Source organism: Oryzias latipes, chromosome 22, assembly GCF_053564925.1.
Source record: "Oryzias latipes strain Hd-rR chromosome 22, Olatipes_Hd-rR_3.1".
Lineage (NCBI taxonomy): Eukaryota > Metazoa > Chordata > Actinopteri > Beloniformes > Adrianichthyidae > Oryzias > Oryzias latipes.
In genome coordinates this window covers 5166454-5189475 of record NC_136258.1, presented here as the reverse complement: position 1 = coordinate 5189475, position 23022 = coordinate 5166454, and the positions used below count along the sequence as shown (strand labels likewise).

General features: G+C 41.4%; 1 protein-coding gene and 1 long non-coding RNA gene across 5 annotated transcripts in view; both read left to right on the top strand.

Annotated features, from left to right (window-relative positions):
- The first annotated feature begins 4365 nt into the window (after window positions 1-4365).
- LOC101169828 (uncharacterized) lies at window positions 4366-6111 on the top strand. The gene is made up of 3 exons (XR_013653162.1): window positions 4366-4518; window positions 4643-4725; window positions 5612-6111. It is a non-coding gene; the product is annotated as an uncharacterized LOC101169828 (long non-coding RNA).
- A 5178-nt stretch (window positions 6112-11289) lies between these two features.
- Window positions 11290-23022, top strand: part of LOC101156053 (gephyrin) — a 37501-nt gene continuing 25768 nt past the window's right edge. Inside the window, exons 1-4 of one of the 4 annotated variants that reach the window (XM_023951519.2) lie at window positions 11290-11572; window positions 21645-21723; window positions 21795-21852; window positions 21996-22088. In XM_023951519.2, coding sequence (XP_023807287.1) covers window positions 11509-11572; window positions 21645-21723; window positions 21795-21852; window positions 21996-22088 — 294 coding nt within the window. In that variant the 5' untranslated portion in view covers window positions 11290-11508. The remainder of the gene's footprint in view (window positions 11573-21644; window positions 21724-21794; window positions 21853-21995; window positions 22089-23022) is intronic. The other 3 variants (XM_023951518.2, XM_023951521.2, XM_023951522.2) reach the window with 3 other exon arrangements.

Here is a 23022-nt window from a genome sequence, read left to right as displayed (position 1 = left end):
CCGTAATCGTAATTTTAGATATCCTCAAAGATATTATTCCTAGGACAAATGACATCACTTTCACCATTCATTTGTATGGGGTTTACAATTACAGATATCTACAATTCAGTTGCAGATATCCACTTCATGAATTACGGATATCTGTAACTGAATTGTAGATATCTGTAATTCAAGTTTCAGATATCTACAATTTCATTCTTACAAGTCAAAACTCAAGTTAAAGATATCTTTAATTCAAGTCAATTTAAGATATCTACATGTTCCTTTTCAGATATCTTAAATTAAGTTTTGACTAGGCGAAATGACGTTGTAGATATCTGTAACTGGAATTATGACTAGTCAAAATGACGTTGTAGATATCTCAAACTGGAGTTAGGGATAGTCATAATTTAATTGTAGATATCTATAATCAAGTTACAGATATCTTGAAATGAAATTTGAATAGACATATCTGAAACTTGAGATACCTGTAATGTTCATTCAGGATAGTCAAAATGTAATTACAGATATCTTGAATTAGAGTTTTGACTAGGTGAAATGACGTTGCAGATATCTGTATGCAAATTAGGTCCGCATCGCACTTTAGGGGAGGAGCAGAGCGTGTTGTTGTAATCATTCAAATCGCACCTGCTAACTTGTAATTAGCACTGATTAGCACCATGTTGCAGCAGTACGACGGGGTTTTAGGACCAGTTTACAAAAAATGTTTTGTTTTCTTTAATTACAACTTTTATCTCGTAAATTTAGGAGATAAAAGTGTTGTGGAGTGTGTGTGTGTGTGTGGGCGCGCGCATGCGTGCGTGTGTGTGTGCTGAGATGGGGGTGAGCACGGAATGGGGGTGTGTGCGTTGATACTGTGTGTTCGGAGGACGGAGCACCGTAATAAAGAGAAGGTGTCCCTCCCAGAATAACTGTTTTGGAGTCGTTCTTAATCCGCACTGGAGGTTTAGGGTTCCGATCAGGAATGTGAACCCCGAAGAAGAATCGCCTTCGGCGGAGGAAATCTCCCCTGCGCTTCTGACCGCGATCGGAAAGAGAGAAAAGAAAAGAGAAAAACACCAAGTCTTCCGTTTATCGGAGCCTAGCTTTATTTCCGGATAGCTTTAACCGAAGTGATTCTGAACCTTTTGGCGACTCAAAATCAGATTATTGTCAGTGGAGCGGGCTTTCCGGGCTTCGGTGTCGGTAAAGCGGAGTTTTATCTGTTTAATAAGGAGCTCAGAGACACGTGTGGGTGCAGAGAACCGCTGCAGCCTTTATTCTCCTTTTCATTCACATAACCTGAAGTTCATCTGTCACCTTATGTCATGAACCTGTCATCCGAACACCAATGCGGAAGTAAACAGTGTTACATACACCTCTCCTCCAGATGAAACGTCCCAATCCAACATAAAACAATAAAGAAGAATGAAAATAGTCTGTTATATTAGCATTACAACGTTGAAAATGCCAAAAAGTGCTCCTCCACAGACGGAAGCGTCACAGAAACGTAGAGATCTTGTCTTTAATGGAGAAAGAAAGGATTCAGGTGGACATCTGCAGGGACACTGACGGCTTCGGGCTGCAGAGATCCTGCAAACCACCCATCGATGGATAAAACATGAATAAATCATAAATCAAACTAACGAATTTCCAAACATTTAGAACGTTATCAATAAACATTCAGCTCACCTCTTCAACAAAGTTTAGTCGGTCTGCTGCTGCTGTGTGGCGTTCACCTGCTGCTCATCATGCTCACTTCCACTTAATATCGTAAATTTAATTTAGGACTTAAAATCTTTTAATTTTACTGTTTTTGGTGGCCTTAAATCTCCGTCGTAGAGCAGCCAGCGGGCGAAGCGATTTTTAATCGTCTTTTTAATGCTGCAGCCCGTGCAAGACAGGAGGAGCTAGTGATGATGACGTTTGAGATATCTGTAACTGTCATTCTGCCTAGGCAAAACTGAATTACAGATATCTACAATTGTCATTTAAGATGTGTGACGAGTTGAATGTCGTTTTCAATGACGTCATTGCAGATATCTGTAATTTAGTTTTGGCTAGTCAAAACTGAATTACAGATATCTCTATCTGTCGTTTCGACTAGTCACAATTACGTTACAGATATCTTGAATTACAATTCCAACTATCCAAAATGTAATTACGACTAGTGAGAAATACGTTGCTGATATCTACAATGTCAAACTTAGCCTTTTGATGTTAAAATGGCCTGCCATACGCCTGCCTATTACTGATCCTCTACGGGTGTGACGTCATGCCAGTCTGTCGAAATAAGCAGCATCTCCTGTGGAAGACCCACATGGCTAAATGCAGGTAATCCCACGTTTTTGTGGGTGAGATTTGCTGTGAACATGGCTTCATACTCTTTACCAACAGTGTTGATCATTTTTCTGTTTCTGTCGCCATGGATAAAAATCAAACGGGATCATATGGAGCTTTAGCAGTTTGTACCTGTGGACACAAGTTGGGTCCAGAATTTTTCTTCCAGATGCTCAGTAACTTTAATTTGAAAAAGTCACATGTCTCAGCAGAAATCCCATGAGTTCAAAGGAAAGGGAACAACACAGGAACAAACTTCCCAACAGCTGAAGGTGTAGATGGGATGAGTCTTTCTGTAGACTACCAGGAAGGAGGGTAACCCGGAGAAAAGTCCATCTGACTTGAGATCTGAACATAATCTTGGACCGACATCAGCATTGCTGGCAGGAGATTCTGGAAGTAGAGTAGAAGGTTCTGTCAGTAGAGGATTACGGACTAGAAGAAGAATCTGCAGTCTGTCAAACTAAACTTGAACCTATTCTGCGTCTAAAAAAATTAGCTTGGAGAATAATATTTAATGTAGGACATCGACAGGGTCCTGAGTGTCTATCAAGTTAACCAACTTCAAACTGGTGAGTTTGTTTTCAATTCTATTGGAAAACTTCTTTGTCATGATACGAACACGAGACGGACCCAGATGCTGTAACCCGGAAGGAGGAGACAGGTAAGTGGTTGGGTGAGTAAATAGGATTTATTTTGTAGGGCCGAAGAGTCTTGGTAGTTAGCGTGGCTGGAGGTTCTGGCGAGACTGTGGCTGAGGCGGGGCTGGAGATCCAGATGAGGTTCAGAGTTCGTGGCGTAACCGGAGTTTTGTCAAGTGGCGTGGCTGGAGTTCTTGATGAGCGACGTGGCTGAGGATCTTGAAGGAGTGAATACTTCAATGGATTCAGGAAGATCGCTGCTGCTCGAGGTGGTGTCTGACTCTGGTGACTCCCGTGGCATTAAGTTCCAGAGGCACAACAAAAACAAGATTAGCAAGGTTGCAAGACAAAGGTCCAGACATGGTTCTCAGAGAGACTAGGCACCATCAGGGTTAACGAACTGGCGAAGAATACTGGAGCTGGGTCTCCTTATGAAGAGCTGGGTCTTGATGAGTTGAGCAGTCACAGCTGGTGAGTCAAGAACAGAGCAGAGCTGGGAGGAGGAGGAGCACTGACAGAGGCACCATGACATTCTTCCTCAACATTTAACTAACATGTTCAATTTTAATATTGAATTTCATGAATATCCGACTCGGGGTGGCTGTCTCATCAGAGCACTATTCTCTCGCATAACTCAGTCACAGTTTAGTGTCAAATGCAGAGGATGTAAAATTTGGAACAGTCTTCCTTCTGCTTTCAAAGAACTTTCACAAACTCGGTTTAAAAAGTTCTAAAAAGGTTTCTTCTTAACAATGGTACTTTTCCATATGGCATGTATTTTAGTATGATATAAATATGTAAGTACATTAATTGAATATGTATTGATTTTATATGTATTGTTTTTACTAAACGGTATTGTTTTTTAGCTTATACACTCATTATGGCGGTTGCACATGTTAAGCTCCTTATGGGTTTTTGGCAACCATCCATCACATCCAGCATTGTTGTATATTCTGTTTTTATTTAATTTGTTTTTTGATAAGTGATAAATGAAATTTTAAAAAAAGTGACCGTAAGCATTTTTTGTGGAAGACAACAGAAAAGAATAGATCAGATATTCTTCATTGATTATTGCAGATCTGGAAAAAAAATCCTTTCAAAATCCAATATTTAGTCTTTGGTTCTGCTGATGAACAATTATGACCAAATTCTTGATTGTAAATTACATCCAGTTGTTAAAGGATGGAAAGAAATTATATGTTCATTTATTTAGAAAACAATAATAGACAAAAAAAATTGTTTTCCTGGTTGCAACATTTATTCTTTCAGTTTTTGGCGACTAAAAAGATCTTAGTAAAATATATATGTGAATAAATGATTAAAAAAAAACAGAAAAGGGTTTATGAGTTTTGACAATCCTATATTAACAGATGAATGTTTTGGCTGTGACCACAGCAACATCCCAGCCTGAGCATCTTTCAAAAACCAACAACTGCTAACAGTCTGGTGACCTGAAGGAGACATCTCTGCAGTTTCTGATTAGAAAAAGGGGAGAATTTCCAGTTTCCTCTTTGATAAAGTTGTCCAACTAACTACTAACTACAAGTTCATCCCTAAAGTTAGTCTTTTTTCGTATTTATTGAAATTTTAAAAACAGTCTGTGCTGAATTTGGGATGTTCCACCGAGCAAAGTGACGTTTGTTTTCTCATTTCTCTTTTTTTTTTCCACAAACCAAATGAAGCTGAACTCAACTTTGAAAAGACTGGAGATAAAAGTTGAGGATTTGGAGGAAGAGTTTGGCCTGACGTGATGTCTTCTGAGGAGGTTGGTGGAACATGGTGTTCAGAACAACAAAGGTTCTGTTGTAAATCTGTGTTTATAATGCCGGATCTGACGATATCAGTCTAGTGTTTTACGTTCTTTAATGATCCAACTTACACACAGTACCATATTTTAGGAATTGTAAGGCGCACTTAAAACATGACAACATACGACTGTGTTCCTTTTAATCCAGATGACATTTATATGGATTACTTCTGCAGCCAACAAGGATGGAGGTTATTGTAAATGTGCTAATGTGGCTAACGTGTACATGTCTTTCATTTACATATTACTGACAAGGTTGAGAGTTAGTGTTAGTGTTAATGTTTGTTTTAGTGGTAGGGATCTCAGTCTATTTCTAAGAGTGTAGCAAACAAGGTTGGAAGTTAACATAGTCACAACAGACTAATGTCTGTTTTAGTGAAATCAGTCTGTTACAAACTAGAGTAACTGTGAATGCGGTTAGTAAAGTCTGACTGACTGACTGACTTATCTCTGACTCTTTTCTCAATATGCCTTGTAGGTCGGTGCGACTTACATATGGCATAAATTTGAAAGTAAAAAATTCATTAACGATGCGCCTTCTAGTGGAGAAAATACGGTAAAATGATTTGCATTTGTCGTGTTTTTTGCAGTAGTTCATTTAGTCTCAGAAAGTGGGTAAAAGTGGCCGTTCAAAGTTTAGTTTAGTCTGTTTAATTTAGTTTAGCCATTACCTGTTGAATTCTATGACTTCCTGTTCTTCATGATTTAATGTTTATTATAAAATTACCGGTATGAAGCCCATTGACACGACTTGTTGTACTATTGTACTATAGAAATTAAATTGTATTTAATTAAATGGGCGTGACCCTGCCTGGTTTAACACTGTGTGATGTTGTATTGACAGACAGCGATGTTCAGACTCATGAGTCATGAAGATGAAGCAGCAGTCGGAGGCCAACAGCTGGATGGACCGCCGAAGACTGTGAAGAAAGCTCACGTGTGTCAGCAGTGTGGGAAGAATTTCAGCCAATTAGGAGGCTTGAAATGTCACCTACGCATCCACAGCGGGGAAAAGCCTTTTCCCTGTGACCAGTGTGGGAAGCAGTTCAGGACTAGGGGGCAACTGAAAAGCCATCTGCGCACCCACACAGGTGAACGGCCTTACACCTGTCAGGTCTGTCAGAGGAGCTACAAGGAATTGGGGCACCTGAGGCGTCACCAGAGCATCCACACGTCGGAGGAGCCGTTTGTGTGCCGGGTGTGCAGGAGGAATTTCAGGCTAGCAGACTCTCTGAAGCGTCACGAGAAGATTCACCAGAGAGAAAAGCTTTACATCTGGAGCAGAAAGCAGAGGATGCAGCTGCTGAACAACCACTGGCCTCAATAAACATCTGCATCAAGTCAAGGAAAGTGTGGAGCGTCTCTGCAGCAACAGGGAAACTATTCAGTTTTAATATGGCAGCATGGTAATTGGAGCGCCCCCTGGAGGACAGGAGGCTACAATGTTCTTTTTTGTTTGTTTTTTTGTCTGGAGGCCATGGAGGTTTAGTCCTTCTGAACTGGTTTGACTCCTTCAGGAACCAGCAGGAAAGGAGGTTTGGTGATAATGTTGCAGCCTGGAAATATTCCCTTTATTCACTTTAATTGACCAAGAAAAATATTTTAATAGAAAGGGCAATTTTTCTTTTGGTCTTAGCATTCTTAGGGTAATTAGAGGGCCCACAGACACCATACTGATCATGCATGTACTGCACTCAGTGGGTCTGAGGCCTAAAGTTCCACTCTGATCATCTTTTGACTTATTCTAAAATTGTTCCCAGTAGTCTTTTAATTAGGATTATGCTGCTTTTAGCTATAATTTTAAAAACTGTGGTGTTTTCTAGGACATAGTTTCTGTAAAGCAGCAGGAGTTCATCAGAAATTCTCCACTGCTGATCTGTTTTGGAGTGCAACCCCACCCCCCTTCCCTTTCCTCTTACTGAAAAACTCTCTGTTTAAATGCTCTTCCTCTATCTTACAGCCCAGACTTAACATTACTAGGGTTAAAAAAAAACGGCTTTTTCAGATCACCGTTTTTTTCAGACGTAATATTTCCATCAGGCACTCCAATCATGATGGAAGCAAACAAGACTTTGTTTTGGTGAATATTTTGTGGAGGTGTAAACATGCAGGTGTCCAAGCACAAGGATAGAGCAAGAGAGACACGTTTTTGTCTAGTAAACATATAATTAACTTATTGTTTATGTAGGGGGCTGATTGTAATGTCCATTGGTGTAGTGTACATGTTTATTAGCATTAGCATTAGCAGTTAGCTCTGTCACTTTTATAATCCTAATTTTCCTTCCTCTTTCCCTCCCAGATTAGAGATTTTCTGACCCATTGAGATTGTAAAGACAAACACCTGTCTGCATTTTGGGTTTTCATCTTCTGGTTGGTGAGGTCTTCTCCGCCAGGTAGATGGAAGCATCACTTAAGTCCAGCTCTGGAAGTGACGTTGTCTCTGGGATAGTTAAAGGGTCCGAGAACTCAGATTCTTTTCATCACTTTGTTTTTGATTTCTCAAGAGGCAACTAAAACATTTAACACATGAGCGAAAAATATCACGTGTGTAATTTAGCAAAATATGTGAGAAAAGCAACAAACGTGGGGAGTTCAGTCAAGATTAAAACAATCCTGCAAATTCACAGTAAAATGAGTTGACCAGAGTTTACTCCACCCAAAGATGGACAGAAAAGACCAAGGGAAGAACCTTTAGAAGCTAAAGTGTAACTTTCTGTGCGACAGGAGCAGCTGATGTGACTTTCCTCCTCCTTCAGCACATCAGGAGGTCAGAAGAGGAAGTCCCTCCAGAGTCATTTGCTCTCTTGGTTCTGAAAAAATGTAAAAATCAAAAAAATTATTGTAAGCAAGCTGGGCACACACATAGAAATAGAAAACAGTATTTCTAAATCTGCTATTGACAACAAAAATCTGAACGTTATGGATTATTAACTCCTTCCTTTAAAATGTATTGTAAATCTTTCTCTGTAATCGTTGGAACAAGTAAAGCTGCTCTAACTCAGGAGGGAAGTTCAAACTGATTTTAATGAAAAGGGTCAGGAGGGCGAGAGGAGGAGTCAGTCACCAACCACTGGCCTTACAGTTTTTCTCCATTGGTTTGGCTCATTTCTTGAAACAGAAGTTACATTCTGAAAATTCTAAGATCATTTGGCAAAACACTCTTACAGTTCAGCACAACACAATAGCTCACTTGCAAAATCTAATATATCTCCCAAAACTGTTCACTCATGCTTCAAAACTAAATTCCTTTCCCATGCAAAGAGTCAGTGCCACCAAAAAGGCAAAGATCCTTCTCAATTGCTTTGGCTCATTTCTTGATCAGACCGGACGTTCTCCACACTCTTGGTGCTTTTGCCAAAATAATGTGGATGGTTCGGCACAACGCCATGGTTCACCATTTCCTTCTCACTTAAACAGTCAGTGCCCCTAAAATACTTTGTCCCTTTGGTGTTGTGTAAGCACAGCAAGTACAAATGATTAGATGTTTTGTCACTATAGCAGAGGACCATTTAAACATCCCTCATGTCCACCTTTCAGTATTAGCTCAGTCCTTTATTGACAATGGTAACTGTACTGTTTTTGTATAGCTAACAGAATACAATTTTGTATAAAACTGAAAATAAAGAAAAGGGATTTTAGCGTAAGAGTAGCCTCTTAGGTTTAACAGCACACATTGCACTCATACTGCCAAGGAAATTGTAACCGTTATCCTTCACACACATGAAGTAGAGTAAAAATCAGAGTAAAAAGAAAATGTATACAGAATAATATACTTTTTACAGTTTGTCTCCATTGGTTTGGCTCATTTCTTGAAACAGAAATTACATTCTCAAAACAACATGGACAAACCTCCAAGCCACTTGGCAATTGTTCACAACAGAATGGAATTTCTCATTAGTTTCATCAAATTGCAAATGTCTTAGTACATCTTTGCAAGTGATTAAGTACAGGTAGCCTTCATATAGCACAATTTCCAAGTGAATAAATCTTGTTGATCTAAACTGATAGTAACTAATGATTTTTCACTCCAAAATGAATCAGCATCATTTCATTGTGTAAGTCGTCACATGCACAATAATCTGTTCAATTGTCAAAATTAGTCAAGAACATAATACCATGAATGCGATAAATGAATCCCTTGGAACATTTGATAAATTTATTACAGCAATTGACAATTAGGTGAAACTAGAACTTGACTAACGAAGGAGGAGTTTCACACATCTCAGATGACCAATCAAACAGTATGTTTAGTTACCTGACAGGTGCTGTCCATGACTGTGAATGTTGCCAAAAATGTATGTAAAAAGCTTGACCATGCAGGACCAGTACAATGTCTGAACATGGAGATACCTGGCCAGGTAAATGAACAAGGGCAACTGTCTGCTCGAGGAGGAGGAGGAGGAAGAGGAAGAAGAGAAGGAGGAGAAGGAATAAGAAGAGGAGGAGGAGTAGGAGGAAGAGGAGTAAGGGTGCGTGGTGGTGGAATATGGGGAAGAGGAGGAGGAGTAAGGGTGCGTGGTGGTGGAATATGGTAAATGGTAAATGGCGTATACTTATATATCGCTTTCTACCCTCTTTCGAAGGCCCAAAGCGCTTTACAGTCACAGTCCCATTCACCCATGCACACACACATTCACGGCTCCGCTGCCAAACACTGGCGCCAACCTCCCACCAGAGGCAAGGTGGGGTTCAGTGTCTTGCCCAAGGACACTTCGACACATGGGCGTGCAAGGCGGGCCCATCGAACCTGCAATCTTACGCTCATGGGTCGACCGCCCTACCGCTGCACCACGGCCGTTCCTGCAATATGGGGAAGAGGAGGAGGAGTGAGGGTGCGTGGTGGTGGAATAGATGGAAGAGGCCAAGGAGCATGAAGACACTATGCTGTCCCGGATGAAATTCTGGCCACAATTATAGACCATGTCATCAACCATGGCCTCACAAAAGCAGGTCGCCGAGTGCAGCCTAATGTGCCTTGCTCCACAGTCTCCTCCATCATCCAAACCTTTTGCAGAGAAAACAGGTATGTAGTCAGTCAATGATAGAATTATATGTTGTATAGGACAGGACACTGTGCACAGAGCAAGACATATATTTATTTACACATTTTACCTATTCATTTGGTGTGAGTGTGATAGGCCCGGGATGTTATGATACTAAAAATGACAAGAAAAACATTGGAGAAAATAAACTATGGAACCATGATAAACTATGGAATAGTTTATTTTCTACAGTATTGATGATGATACAGTTTATAGTAGTATTTCAGTCACTGTGCAGTGATGCATTAGAACTGTGGTAAAGTTACTGTAAGAAAAACAACAATACAATTACATATGTAACTCATTCTGTAAGGAATACATAAGGTATACATTAAGCGTTGTCCTTTGAATTCTATGTCTAGGATTAGACCACAACCTTACACGGGTGGCAGAGGAAAACTTCTCAATAAACAACAAGAACAAGAGATCTGTAACATGGTGCTAGCAAATAATGCCATCACATTGAGACAGATCCGCGCTGCAATACTACAAACATGTCATATTCCAAAATGTCAACTCTATAAGCATCTCCACAATAGACCGGATGTTGAAAAAGCATCAGATGACAATGAAGCAAATTTACAGGGTTATGGGGGGTGGCTGTGGGTGCGTGGCGAACCTGGGCATTGGGGGGGCCCCTGTAGGGGGGCCTTCTCTGTGCCTGGCTGGTGGGGTGGGCGATCCCCCCCCCCCCCCCCCCCGGGCTGCCTGGGTCCGGATGCTGGGGGGGCTCCTGGCCTGGGGGGCTCTCCTCCCCTATCCTGGTCTGGCTGGGTAGGTTCTGGTTCCCCTTATGAACACATGGTTCACTTCGGCAGCTTGCATGTATCTCCACCCCCACGTGCACGTGCACACTACCACACGGCTCCCTGTCTGCTTCATCCCTCCTCCTTACCCACAGTGTATTGATGGACAGATATTTTTTGCTCATCTTAGTGTCAGATTTTCACCTTTGATGTAATATTTGTCTTTCCAGCAGATCTGGTATAATTGTTACAGCTTAAAATAATAACTTATTCAAATCAGTGCTTGTATCCCCCACCATTTCACCTTTTCTTCCTTTTACTCTCTTCCACCCCCCCACCCCCTCACATTCTTCCCCTCTCCCTCCCCACACACACTAGATGTAACAAATAAATAAAAAATAATAAGACAAAAAGGGGTTTATACAAATCTACACCCTGGTTTCTCGAAGCTATATAACCTCTTTTTGTGATAGTAAAACCTGTCCAACACAAAAAGCCTTCAGCTCTAATCTGTCTGCTCAGCTGTTGGACAGAACAAGATTTTACATTTATTTTTGCAGTGCATTTTTATGGCCATATTTTCTGTATTGATAATGAATGTATGTCGAAAGAAAACTTTTAAAAATGTGTTTTGTTCGTTTTTTATTTATTTATTAGAAAGTGAAATGTGTTTTCTTTGCGTGACTTGATAACATTGATAGAGGAACCCTGCAGTGCAGAACACAGAACAGCACAGAACTCCACATTTCATTACTGAATCAAGTCACCGGCGGAAGCGCGCGCGCACGCTGCCTTTACGGTTTTTAACTGCATTTTACTAGAGGGCGGTTACGCTAAAGGACACGAGCACACGCGCAGCCACGCGCACGTCCTCCAGAGGTGCAGCAGCCTCGTGCACGCCCCCGCTCTCCGTCCGTGCACGCGCAGTCACAGTGGAGACAGAGGTTGTAAACATGGCGGCGGACGGAATGGTGCTCACCAACCACGACCATCAGACCCGCGTGGGAATTTTGACAGGTAGGGGGACGGTTTGATTCAAGACGGGATACCGAACCGCTCAGCCGAACTGTTCGGTGTTAGGGGCGGCGCACGGACCGAGTCACGAACCGAGCTGTCACCGCTGCAGAGCTAGCCTGCCTAGCCACCGTGCTAACCGGGTCTGTGCTGGCGTCCCGGTTGGGTCCAGCTGTTGGGACGTTCTGTTGGGTCGCAGGTGAAGATAGGTTAATGGACGGGACGACTGGCGTCCGGTTCAGAAGTGTTTTTAACCGTAAACGCCAGAGCAGCGGGGTTTAATGTGGAATCAAGGCGGATAGGAGGCGGGCGACACGGCGGCCCAGCCTTTCAAAATAAGAGCAAAAGTGTTTGGCAGATTTTAGTTATAACGTAAAAACCCCTTCGGAGCATTTATTCTGAAGAAGGCAGCTGGTGTCTTCCGCTGAATGCCTCTGGCTTGAACCGCTGCAAATCCGTGCCGCGCCGACATGAGCTGCATTATTCATGTCCCGCTGCAGAGCCGCCGTTCAGCCCACCGCCGCCTTGCTCTCCCGTTTCTTTCGACTTTGAAAGCATCGCGCTTCTCTCAGCGCAGAAAGATGGCCGGTGGCTCTTTGAACTGAACGGCAGCGCCGAAGCCGCCGCGGTTCTGCCGATAGCGAGTCGTGCAGAGGAGGAGGAGGGCTGAGACCGGAGTACGGCGGCGTGTCAGCTGACAGTCAGCCGCTGGAGGCAGAGACGTGAGAGTCATGCTGAGGAGCCTGAAGCGGGCGGCTGTCACACAAACGTGCCCCGAAACGCCGAGGCAGGGTCAAAAAAAGCCTTCTTCAGGGAATAGAACCTTCAACTCTAGACAGAAGGTTCTGCAAGCGGACACGAGAAAGAACACTAAAACCTGCACAGGGACAGTTCCAAGCATCTCCTTTATCATGTTCAGCTTTGGGCAGACGCACAGCATCTTCCTGCAGCCAGGTGTGAAAGTTCACCTGAACTCGGGTCCTCTTCAGAATAAGGGTTTTTGTTCAGTTGCAGGGGAACTCTGGTGCGTTTCACTTCAGTGTGAATGCAGATGGACTTTTACAGACCAGAGAGAGGAGGAGAGGCTGTAAGTGTTAGAACAACAGACACTCACAGAGAGGATCTGACATAGGAGGAATCATGAAGAAGTATACATATTACTGGCTTGGCCGTCATATGACACACATGCGCCACAAAGTTTTCCCGAGTGAAGAGCTGAGGAAGTCTAAACTAGTACGCAAAGAATTACAAAAAAGGGATGCAATGTTTTGCAATCAACTACAAAAACCATGACAACAACAAAGAAAAAAAAACTAATTCTGGAGGCAAGAGAGCCACAGCATTGCAGTTAAATGTTTATAATGATGGTCTATTACAAGCAAAATAATCAGATCACGTAGCAAGCTAGTTTGGTTCATCAATGTATATTTTTTTTATTCATTCATTTTTTATAAAGTTATTCACATGTATTTAAGAAAAACCAGCACAAAAACTGATGGAAATTCACGTTGGCATCACGTAATACGTGCAGCCAAGATTTACATTCCTGCATCGTCTGAGGCTAAATGTTGTTGTCAGTTGCAGGTTTTTGTATTTTAAAGAAAGTGACTTTCTACATCTATGAAGCCAGTGCGGTGCTTCTTTCTTGGCCACACGGATCTGGAGGAAGCCTTAAGGTTAGGGTTACAGTTAGGTTAGGGTTAAATGCACCAAGTGGTTCCTGAACACAGCTTTGTCTGCAGCTCCCCGCTTGACTGCAGAGTACACATAGCTTCAGTGTAACTTGAAATACCAGCAATGTCCTTTGCCTTAATAACATCTGCCCAGCTACAATATGCAGTAGGGTTGTGCCGATGGACGATACCATCGTCCATCGTGATGGGTGAGTGACATCACGATGGAGAGACACCATCGTGATGCCACGCCCCGCCACGTCGACACCATAAGACGCGGTTACATGTGCAAAATATGTTGATAAGGATTATTGGTCGGATTAGAATCCAACCGTGTAGATGGGCCCAGAAAAACTTTTTCAGATTATAAAAACATTCACATGGGTCACACTTTCGGTCGGAATAAATCATTCGCACATGCGCAGTAGTGTTTTTAAAAACCGGAAGAGAAATTTAAATCCGCAGAGCGGCTGCATACATAGATACGTCAGCTCGGTATTATACAAGATGATCTCCTAAACGTGCTTTTATTAATTTTACGGTTATTATGAAGCGCCTGTTCGCTCATCATTTTAATTTTAATCCGTGTGGTCAGTGCTTTTTCTGTTGAAAAACGGAGCCGGAAGCCAGGATTAGCAGTATGCTAACACGGGCTAACAACATTAGCATGAACATAAAATCCATGCGAGAACGCCTAAAGGTGGTGCAGTTTGGAGCTGGAGGAGCCTCTTCATGGATGATAGTAGAGGACCAGCACAACTCACTGCTTTTCTTCCTGCTTTTTTCCATCCTGGTAGAAGCTTGCTTTAGAGAACTGCCCTCCAGCTGTTGGAATTGCATGATGTGTGGAGGCTTCAGCATCTTGTGTGAAAGTAAACCAAACCTGGAGGGGGTGGCTGAGGGGCATTTATCCGCACAAATCCCAACCGAGTCCACAAGACCGTATGAATAAAAGCAAATTCTGATCCTATGCTAACCGAAAACCTAATTTCTGTGGCTTGATGAGGTGATTCAGGTTCCATTAAACAGTATTCCAAGTGTCTAAAGAGATGAAAGAACAGATGATTTACATATAAAGTAGTTAAAGTATAAAGATTTGATCATTTGATCTGAAAAACTGTGTTAAGAGTTAAACATTTCCCTTTTACACATACTGGAATAAAAATACAGTTTTGTTCCAAACTGAGGTTGTGTTTTTTTTGACGTTGCAGTCAAAAGTGTTTTATAGATACTTCATTTGATCTAATCTTCTCAAAAAGATAATTACAATTGCTACAGTCAAAAACAAGAATAAACTTGGACACAATTTACTTATTGTGCATGAATCGATGAAATAATTAAGCTGCTTCAGGCCACCAGTCAAGGGTTTGGACTTACTTCTTCATTTGAATAGTGTGGTCTTTTGGACTTTATACGGATCTTTTTGTTGTATTGGTTTCATCTTAGCTACTTCACCTCCAATAATAATTCCTGAAATAATTTTTTATTTTTAATATGTTTCTGTGTTTTGTTAAAAAAACTAATGTTGAGCAGACTTAAAAACCTGAACTTGTTGCTGTTCATCTTAAAGTTTTTATTAAACTATTTAATTGTCTTCATTGGAACAAAATTTGAGTAAATTCAAGTTAAGTTTGCACTTAGAAGGCTAGCATTACAGGATAAACCTCAATGCTAACCAGGTTAACGTGAATGATTTTGCTTTTGTTCTATCATGGAGAAATGGAGCCAGGTCCTGGCATCATTATGTATCTGTTTTTTCATAGTAGAAAAATATGCCCTGGGTGTGTACAGTCATTGGATTTTATTTTTTGTCTTTTTCTAATTGAGGACGTGAACATATTGTAAAGAAATTCTAAATAAAATACGTCATTTATTTCCCTCGGGAATTGTCTTTACCATCACATAACTAAAACCTACAGATTTTTACCCTGAATAGGATAGTTTTTGGCAACATACTAACATGTCAAGGCCATTGATATGATTTACTCTTCCCGATTCTGTCTAAAAGTATCTTTTACTGTCTGTGCTTGTGCACCGCGAACAAGGACACAAATACAGTGGCATTGGTGTTTACACCTTCTGTCAGCTTTAAGTCACATGATGGCTTATTCATAACTGTGGAGATCTTGGAGAATATTTTCCAGTTTTTGCTTCTTTGTTCAGCAGCTTCTGGATAATCCTGTTGGTCCAGACACTCAACTTCCACTATAGATCTGATAGACTATTGTTGTCTTGTTTGAAAGGTGTTTGTCAGATTCCGCATGGCCTTGTATTCTCTGTTTATTGGACTGATAGTATTTGTAATTGACATTACGATGTTCTGTCTCGTTTTGTGTTTACTGCACAACTATGTTGTTCTGGGGTCTATACAACGGTGCCATGGTCATTACGCAGGCACGCAGAGGATCCTGAGAATAAAACTAGAACAGTTAAAGCAAGTATACATCCTTTACTTAGGAGTCACATAGATTGCTAGATTCTTGTTGTTCCTTTTAGGAATGTCGATTCAAAATCGAATTTAGGCCTTTTAAGGTAAAGGGGTTTTTATTTTTTGGTCATATCACCCAGCTCTCCTTGTCCTTTTGTATCACTGCAATGGGGGGCTGGGGGGTGGGAGTCTTCTAGCAAAACACCTACCCCCATCTCTCTCTGTTTCCTCCTATGTGGCAGAACTATTGACTGTAGAGAACAGGACAGAGTAAGTGTGCTTCACCCATAGAAAATTATTTACTTATGGCTCAGTCATTCAGTCGTCATTTTTTTGTGATATGGAAGTCGCCATCTTGGAACCCAAAATTGTCAGTAAGCAGCGATTGGTTAAAGGTAGTCTAAAGGCCTGTTCACACCGGGACGAATTTCGCCCGCGATATTCGCCGACGTTAAACGCCTTGTGACTAAACAAAGAAGGAAAATGCATGTTCGCTCGGCTCATCGTCAACAAAAACCGCCTGGGTGTAAATACAAAAAACGTGGCGAAAAACGCTGGCGAATAACGCCTGGCGAATATTCGTCCCGGTGTGTACGGGCCTTTAGTCATCGTTTCTTGCAATCAGGAGTGAGCTTGTTGTAAGTCCACACCACTACCACTTGAAAGTGGGCTCTGAAGAACCTATCAATCAAACGTTTTGAACGTTCAACCTTGAATAATTTTCTCTACAGAGAAAAACATCATGAAAAACAGTCCTGACAAAGAAGAAGATGTTAAAAAAAAAAGCTATCAGAGCAAGAATGGTTATTCTGACCAATGGACCGACTGAGTAACAGATGTTTATTTCTCTATAGACGTCTATGGGCCTTTTTGGAGCCAGCAGGTACTTCCTGTGTGGGACGCTAGGGGGAAAGGGTACCTCAGTCCTGTCCTCATAAACAGTCAATGGTACAAACTCTTCTGATCTGATAAACTGAGCAGGGACAGGGGGGGTGTTAGTGCGATTCCATGTGCTGGTCCAAAGTAAGGCAAAGGGTTGCATCAGGAAGCCATTCACCAGAAAATAAAAGCCACATTATGTGCAATTTGCAGAGTTATTTGCTGTGTATAATCCTTAAGGAAGTAGCCAAAGGAACACGCAATATTTAGTGTTATTTTTTTCTCACTTCTCTTTGACTCGTCTCTGGATGTAAATCAGCATTTTATAAAGCTGAATTGAATATATGGTTTCTAGAAAGCAAATACAGCGGTCCCTTGCTATTTTGTGATTCACCTTTTGAGGTTTTGCTGTCTTGCACATTATTTTGTGCTTTTTTTAAAGAGGACATTGTGTTCTGTGTCCTGATTGGCTGTAGAGGATTTTCAATCAATATCCTCCGTGCCCTGCCTTCAGCAGAGAATGCGTTCAGCTTGGTAAATTTACATACATCTTTGTGCTGGCCTTGTTTCTTTTCAAAGGTTTGAACTTTGAGAGTTTAAAAAAAAGAGAAAAGTGTGAAAAATTAATGTCTGCCTGACAAAAGTGTATAAATGGGGTTAACAGCCTTAAAGTCCCACTCCCATAATCTTTTGATTTGTTTTAAAAGCGTTCCCAGCTGTCTTTTAATTCTGATGATGCCCTTTTTAGCCAAAATCAAAAAAACCTGTGTCGTTTACTAGGACATAGTGTCTGTAGAGCGGCAGGAGCTCATCAGAAATTCCCCATTGAGTTCTGGGCAGGACTGTTGGTGCGGAGTAAGGCTATGCTCATTTCCCGTCATCCCTGTGTATATGGTCTCCTGCTAGCTTACAACCCCTCACACCCCCAACCTGACATTAGCGGTGCAACAAAAATGGGGAGCAAGATCAAAGATATTCAGCCGTACAGTTTTGAGCCAGATTCCAGCTCAGATGAGGAAAAAAAGACGTTGTTGATCTACAAATGAATGTGTCAGAATGGAGCAGAATAGGGAGCTAGTGGCCGATTGTAGTTTCTATGTAACAACTACAGTCTTCTTCAAACAGCACTCAAACCTCAAACATCTGCTCTTCATTCACCGTGATGAAGAAAAGCCCAGAATTTCTTTTTTTATATATGTCTTCTATTATTAGAGAAATGCTAGAATCACATGGTAAAAACCCCATTTTCATTGAAGTAGGTCTTTATAACATCTAGAATTATTGTAGAAAACAAAGAATTTCACATATAGCGGGCTACATTAGCAATGGTCGGGCCATTATTGAATTGCTGCTAGCATCGTGCTGATGTCCGAGAACATGCTTTTGCACCACTTTGATGTATCACAGACCTGCCCTGACCTTAAGCTTTTAGACTAAGAATCTGAAAAATCTGAAAGATGTGCGTAAAGAAAATCACCACCTACCTTTATTAACTTACCCTGGGTGGGTATGCATCAACGCTTCCACAGAAAACACGTAGCGAGTGCGAGTGTGCCACAGAAAAACAGGCCTGGAGAAACTAAACCATTTTTTTTCATCCTCTGCTTTTTTTAACGCCATTGGAAAAAAATTAGATCAGTGAATGTGATTTAGAAAGGAGAGTTCACGGTTATGCGAGTAAAGATTTGTGAGCCAGACAGATGTACAAGATCTTTGGCGGTTAGGTTGTGGGCTGATGACGTCTTATGTGTAATAATGGATTGGATTTATCTGCGCTTTTCAAGACACCCAAAGCGCTTACAGTGTGTCCATTATTCATTCACTCCTCATTCATACTTGGTGACGGTAAGTTACGGTTGTAGCCACAGCTGCCCTGGGGCAGACTGACAGAGGCGTGGCTGCCATTTCGCACCTACGGCCCCTATGACCATCACCGGGAGCATTCATGCACATTCACACACCAGTGGAGCCACACTGGAGGCAAGGAGGGTGAAGTGTCTTGCCCAAGGACACAACGACATTTTGCCTGGTGGGAGCGGGGATTGAACCACCAACCCTTCGGTCATTGGACGACCCGCTCAACCACCTGAGCCACTGTCACCCCATGTGTGTGGGAAAAGCTCTAGCCATAGATGAATTAACCCCCCCAGAGCCTAGATGCTAATGGTGAAGGAGCCAGACCATGGCAGAGCATCATTCCAGGTGGAGAACAAGGTGGAGAAGGACCCAAGACTGACTAGAATGCAGGGACAATCATAGTGGCGAAAATATGATTGTGATTAGCTGAGAAGTGAGGGTCTGATTTGGCATGTAGAGTGCGGTAACAACCCAGTGTACCTGGAAGTGAGGTAAATGGTGTGTACTTGTATCGCCCTTTACTACCTTCTTGGCAGGCTCACTGCACTACGGCTACACTACAGACAGTAGATCTTTGTGATTAAAATTGCACCAAAGGTCCACCAAACAAGAAAATATGGCTTTAAAAGAAAGATCTTTATATCTTTAACGATCTTATAGTTTTTGCAGAAGTAAAGCCTTAACAAAAGTTAAAATTAGTGACTGTAAAATAGAGGCGTTCAACAAAATTAACTGAATTAGAAAATAAATCCTGCTTTTAACATTTGAATTACATACTATTTAAATCACATTTTTACTGTAGGAGAAGTTTAAGATGGTCATAAGTTTTCATTTAAATGAGGTCCAAGACCTTAATTAACTTGGAGGTAGAGGCTCCTTCAGGGCAGCATTTAAAAAGGCCACATGACCCTCAATAATCTCAAACCTATGGCCTTCACCAGGCAGCTGCAGTGGAGAGCAGCATTCCCAGCTGCTTGTAGAATAAAATGACCCTCATTAATAAATGACCTGCGTGTTTTCTGAGACACATAAACAATTTAATTATGAAACAAGTTATATTACAGTTTTCCTGAACATTGTTATTGCAGTTTTTTTTTTTACTGACAATGTTGTAAAAAAAAGAAAATAGCAAAGGAAATTGTTTTATTTTTTTTTTTTTCCCAATTCATTGTCAAACGCATTGATGTCAGATCCATCGGTACTGGGGAGTATCTGCAGAGGACAGAATATTCAAAGAAAATAGCTGATGGATTTTTAACGGAGACCTCAGTGCAGCTATGAATCCACCAGAGCTGTTGTAACGTTCAACTTCAAACACTGATGAAGACTCAGGATGAAGATGTTCAACTTTTTAAAAGCCTTCATTTCCTTTTGTGAGCTGATCAACCTGCATAAAGCTCTGTTAACTATTCACACAAGTACAGTTGAAACTAGAAGTTTACATACACCACATAAAAACGCATAGATGCTTTTTTTTCTCACCATCAGACAAGAACTAAAAGTAAACTATTTTAAGTCAATTACAATTAACAAAATTATTTCTATTTGCTAAATGTCAGAATAATAAGACTGTTTTTTTAAGACAAGTTTTTATTACTTTTACCAAAGTCAAAGGTTTACAGACATTTCATTAATATTTGGTACTATTGCCTTTAAACTGCAGTACTTGGGTCAAATGTCTTGGATGTCCTTCCACAAGCTTCTCACAATATTTGGTAGGAATTTTGGCCCATTCCTCCTGACAGAACTGGTCTAACTGAGCAACGTTTGTTGGTCGCCTTGCATGTACACGGATCTTCAGCCCTGACCATAAATGTTCAATAGGATCCGGGCTCTGTGTTGGCCACTCCAAAACATTGACTTTTTTATCCTTAAGCCACTTGTAACCAGTTTGGCAGTACGATTCTGCTCATTGTCAATTAGCTCCCAAGCTTCAACTTTCTGGCTGATGTCTTCAGATGTTGCTTCAATATTTCCACTTACTGTTCTTTCCTCATGATGCCATCTATTTTGTGAAGTGCACCAGTCCCACAACATGATGCTACCACCCCCATGTTTTACAGTTGGTGTTCCAAGGCCTGCTGGCTTCCCCTTTTCCCCTCCAAACATAGCCACAGTCATTGTGGCCAAACAGTTGAATTTTAGTTTCGTCAGACCACAGGACATGTCTCCAAAAATGAAAGTCTTTATCCTTGTGAGCATTAGCAAACTTTAATCTGGCTTTTCTATGTTTCTTTTGGAGTAATGGCTTCTTCTTGGCAGAGTAGCCTTTCAGCCCATGTCTACCCGTTTCACTGTTGCCATCTTCAGCCAGCATTAGGGCTGTACGATCCGAGGAAAACTGGCGATATAAGTGATTAATATTGCGATGACGATAGGATTTGCAGTATATAAACAAATAGCAAAACAACCCAAAACAGCATTCCCATTTCATTGCAACAGTTTAAGAATTATACTCCATATGACCCTCGTTGACATAGTGCTGGTTTCCGGCGCCTTCCGTCCGTGCAACCAGGGTTCAACTCCGGGCTGCTCCCTGTTCCCTTCTCCACCTCCGTGCCGGTTCCATACTGGTTGGAGAAGGTTGCGTCAGGAAGGGCATCCGGCGTAAAACATTGCCAAGTTTACCATGCGACTTGTTCGCTGTGGCGACCCCTGATGGGAGAAGCCGAAAGAGGAAGAAGATGACCCTCGTTGACATAAGAGGGGAACATCTAACATAAAAGGGCTCCATCTGATTGATCAAATGCATAAAGGGATTTATTTGATTAGTTAAATACTTCAAGCCGCCATAAGATTTTTTTAACACATTGAAGGTTACCATTTATTGCAATCTTTGCTGTCTTTTGCGATATGCGTATTGCACAGCTTGATCTCTCGATAACGATAAATCTGCGGGATATTGTGCAGGCCTAGCCAGCATCTTCACAACATCTTTCGTCTTCGTCCTGGGGTTTTTAAATATTTCATTTCACGTATTTGAAATTCACAAATATTTTGTAGAACTTTTTGATCTGCCTGGTGGGTTTTCTGTTTTCTTTGTCAATTTCCATTTTTTTTTGGCACCAAAGCCATAAACAGATGAAACATAGTTTTTTTTCATAGTTTTAACTGATAATTAATTTGAATTAATTAGATTCCACTTATTTAATAGAGAAAAACTAAATCCTGGAGTTTACTAGTCAAAGTGAAGCATCTGATATGTTATAACAAAGCCTGAAATCCTGTGTTTTTACAGTCAGTGACAGCTGTTACAAGAACCTTTCAGAAGATAGGAGTGGAGTCAACCTGAAAGACTTAGTTCATGACCCCTCCCTGTAAGTTTCCAGAAGAACAGACATGCCAACAAACACCTTATCGTGACATTAACTGTGGTCTCTACCTGCAGTCTCGGAGGAGTCATATCAGCCTACAAAGTAGTTCCAGATGAGGTCGACGAAATCAAGGTATGTGTCTTGAGGAAGAGTTCAGCTACACTGACAGCTGAGCGTTTATTACTTAGACACAACACTGATTTGTTTGTCCCTGTGTAGTTTTCATTGTATTCAAGTTCAATTGTTGTCTCTTTAACTAATTATTGTACTTCCAGGAAACACTTTTGGAATGGTGTGATGAACAGGAGCTCAATCTCATTCTCACTACAGGAGGAACTGGATTTGCACCCCGAGATGTTACACCTGAGGTAGACTCCTGCAGATTCACACACACACACACACACACACACACACACACACACACACACACACACACACACACACACACACACACACACACACACACACACACACACACACACACACACACACACACACACACACCTGCAGACTAACATGGACACATGTATACTCTCCAATAGGGATGGGCGGCATATCTGTGCCAGTGTCGGTATTGGCCAATATTTGCATAACTTGAGTTTATCGGTATCGCTCCAATATTAAAAATCAACTGATATTCTTTGGACTGTTTTAGATGTACTTTAATTTGTAACAAGTTCATAATAGATAGACAAGCGTATGTTGACAGACTTAGTCAGTAATTCACTGTCTTCAGGTAATTGTTATTTTTGATAGGGATGAAAACTTGTTCCTAATAGATCCCTGGCAATGGGGAGCTTATGGTTAACAGTTGTATCCAACATTCAATAAATGGTCTGAATGTTTTTAGATATATTTGGAATGTTTTAAAGTGATACTTGTTCCTTTGAGATCCCTTGCTGTGTGTTAAAAAGGTCATGTACAATGTGATTGTCCAGTGAAAAAAATTTTGTGCATTTTCAATAAAGAAAAGAAAAAGTAAATCTAAACTTTGTGTTACACTTAAATATCGGTATCGGCAAAAACCGCCTATCGGCCACAGCTGCGGGGGAAATATTGGTTATCGGTAAAGGCCAGTAAAAATTACATATCCCATCCCTACACTCGAAGACGTCTCTACTCATGCAGACAGCTGCAGACTCCCAGAAAACCTGCAGACTCACGCAGACCCCTGCAGACTCACGCAGACATCGGCAGACCCATGAAGACTCACGCATACTCACGCAGACCCCTGCAGACTCACCCAGACACCGGCAGACTCACGCAGACATCGGCAGACCCATGAAGACTCACGCATACCCC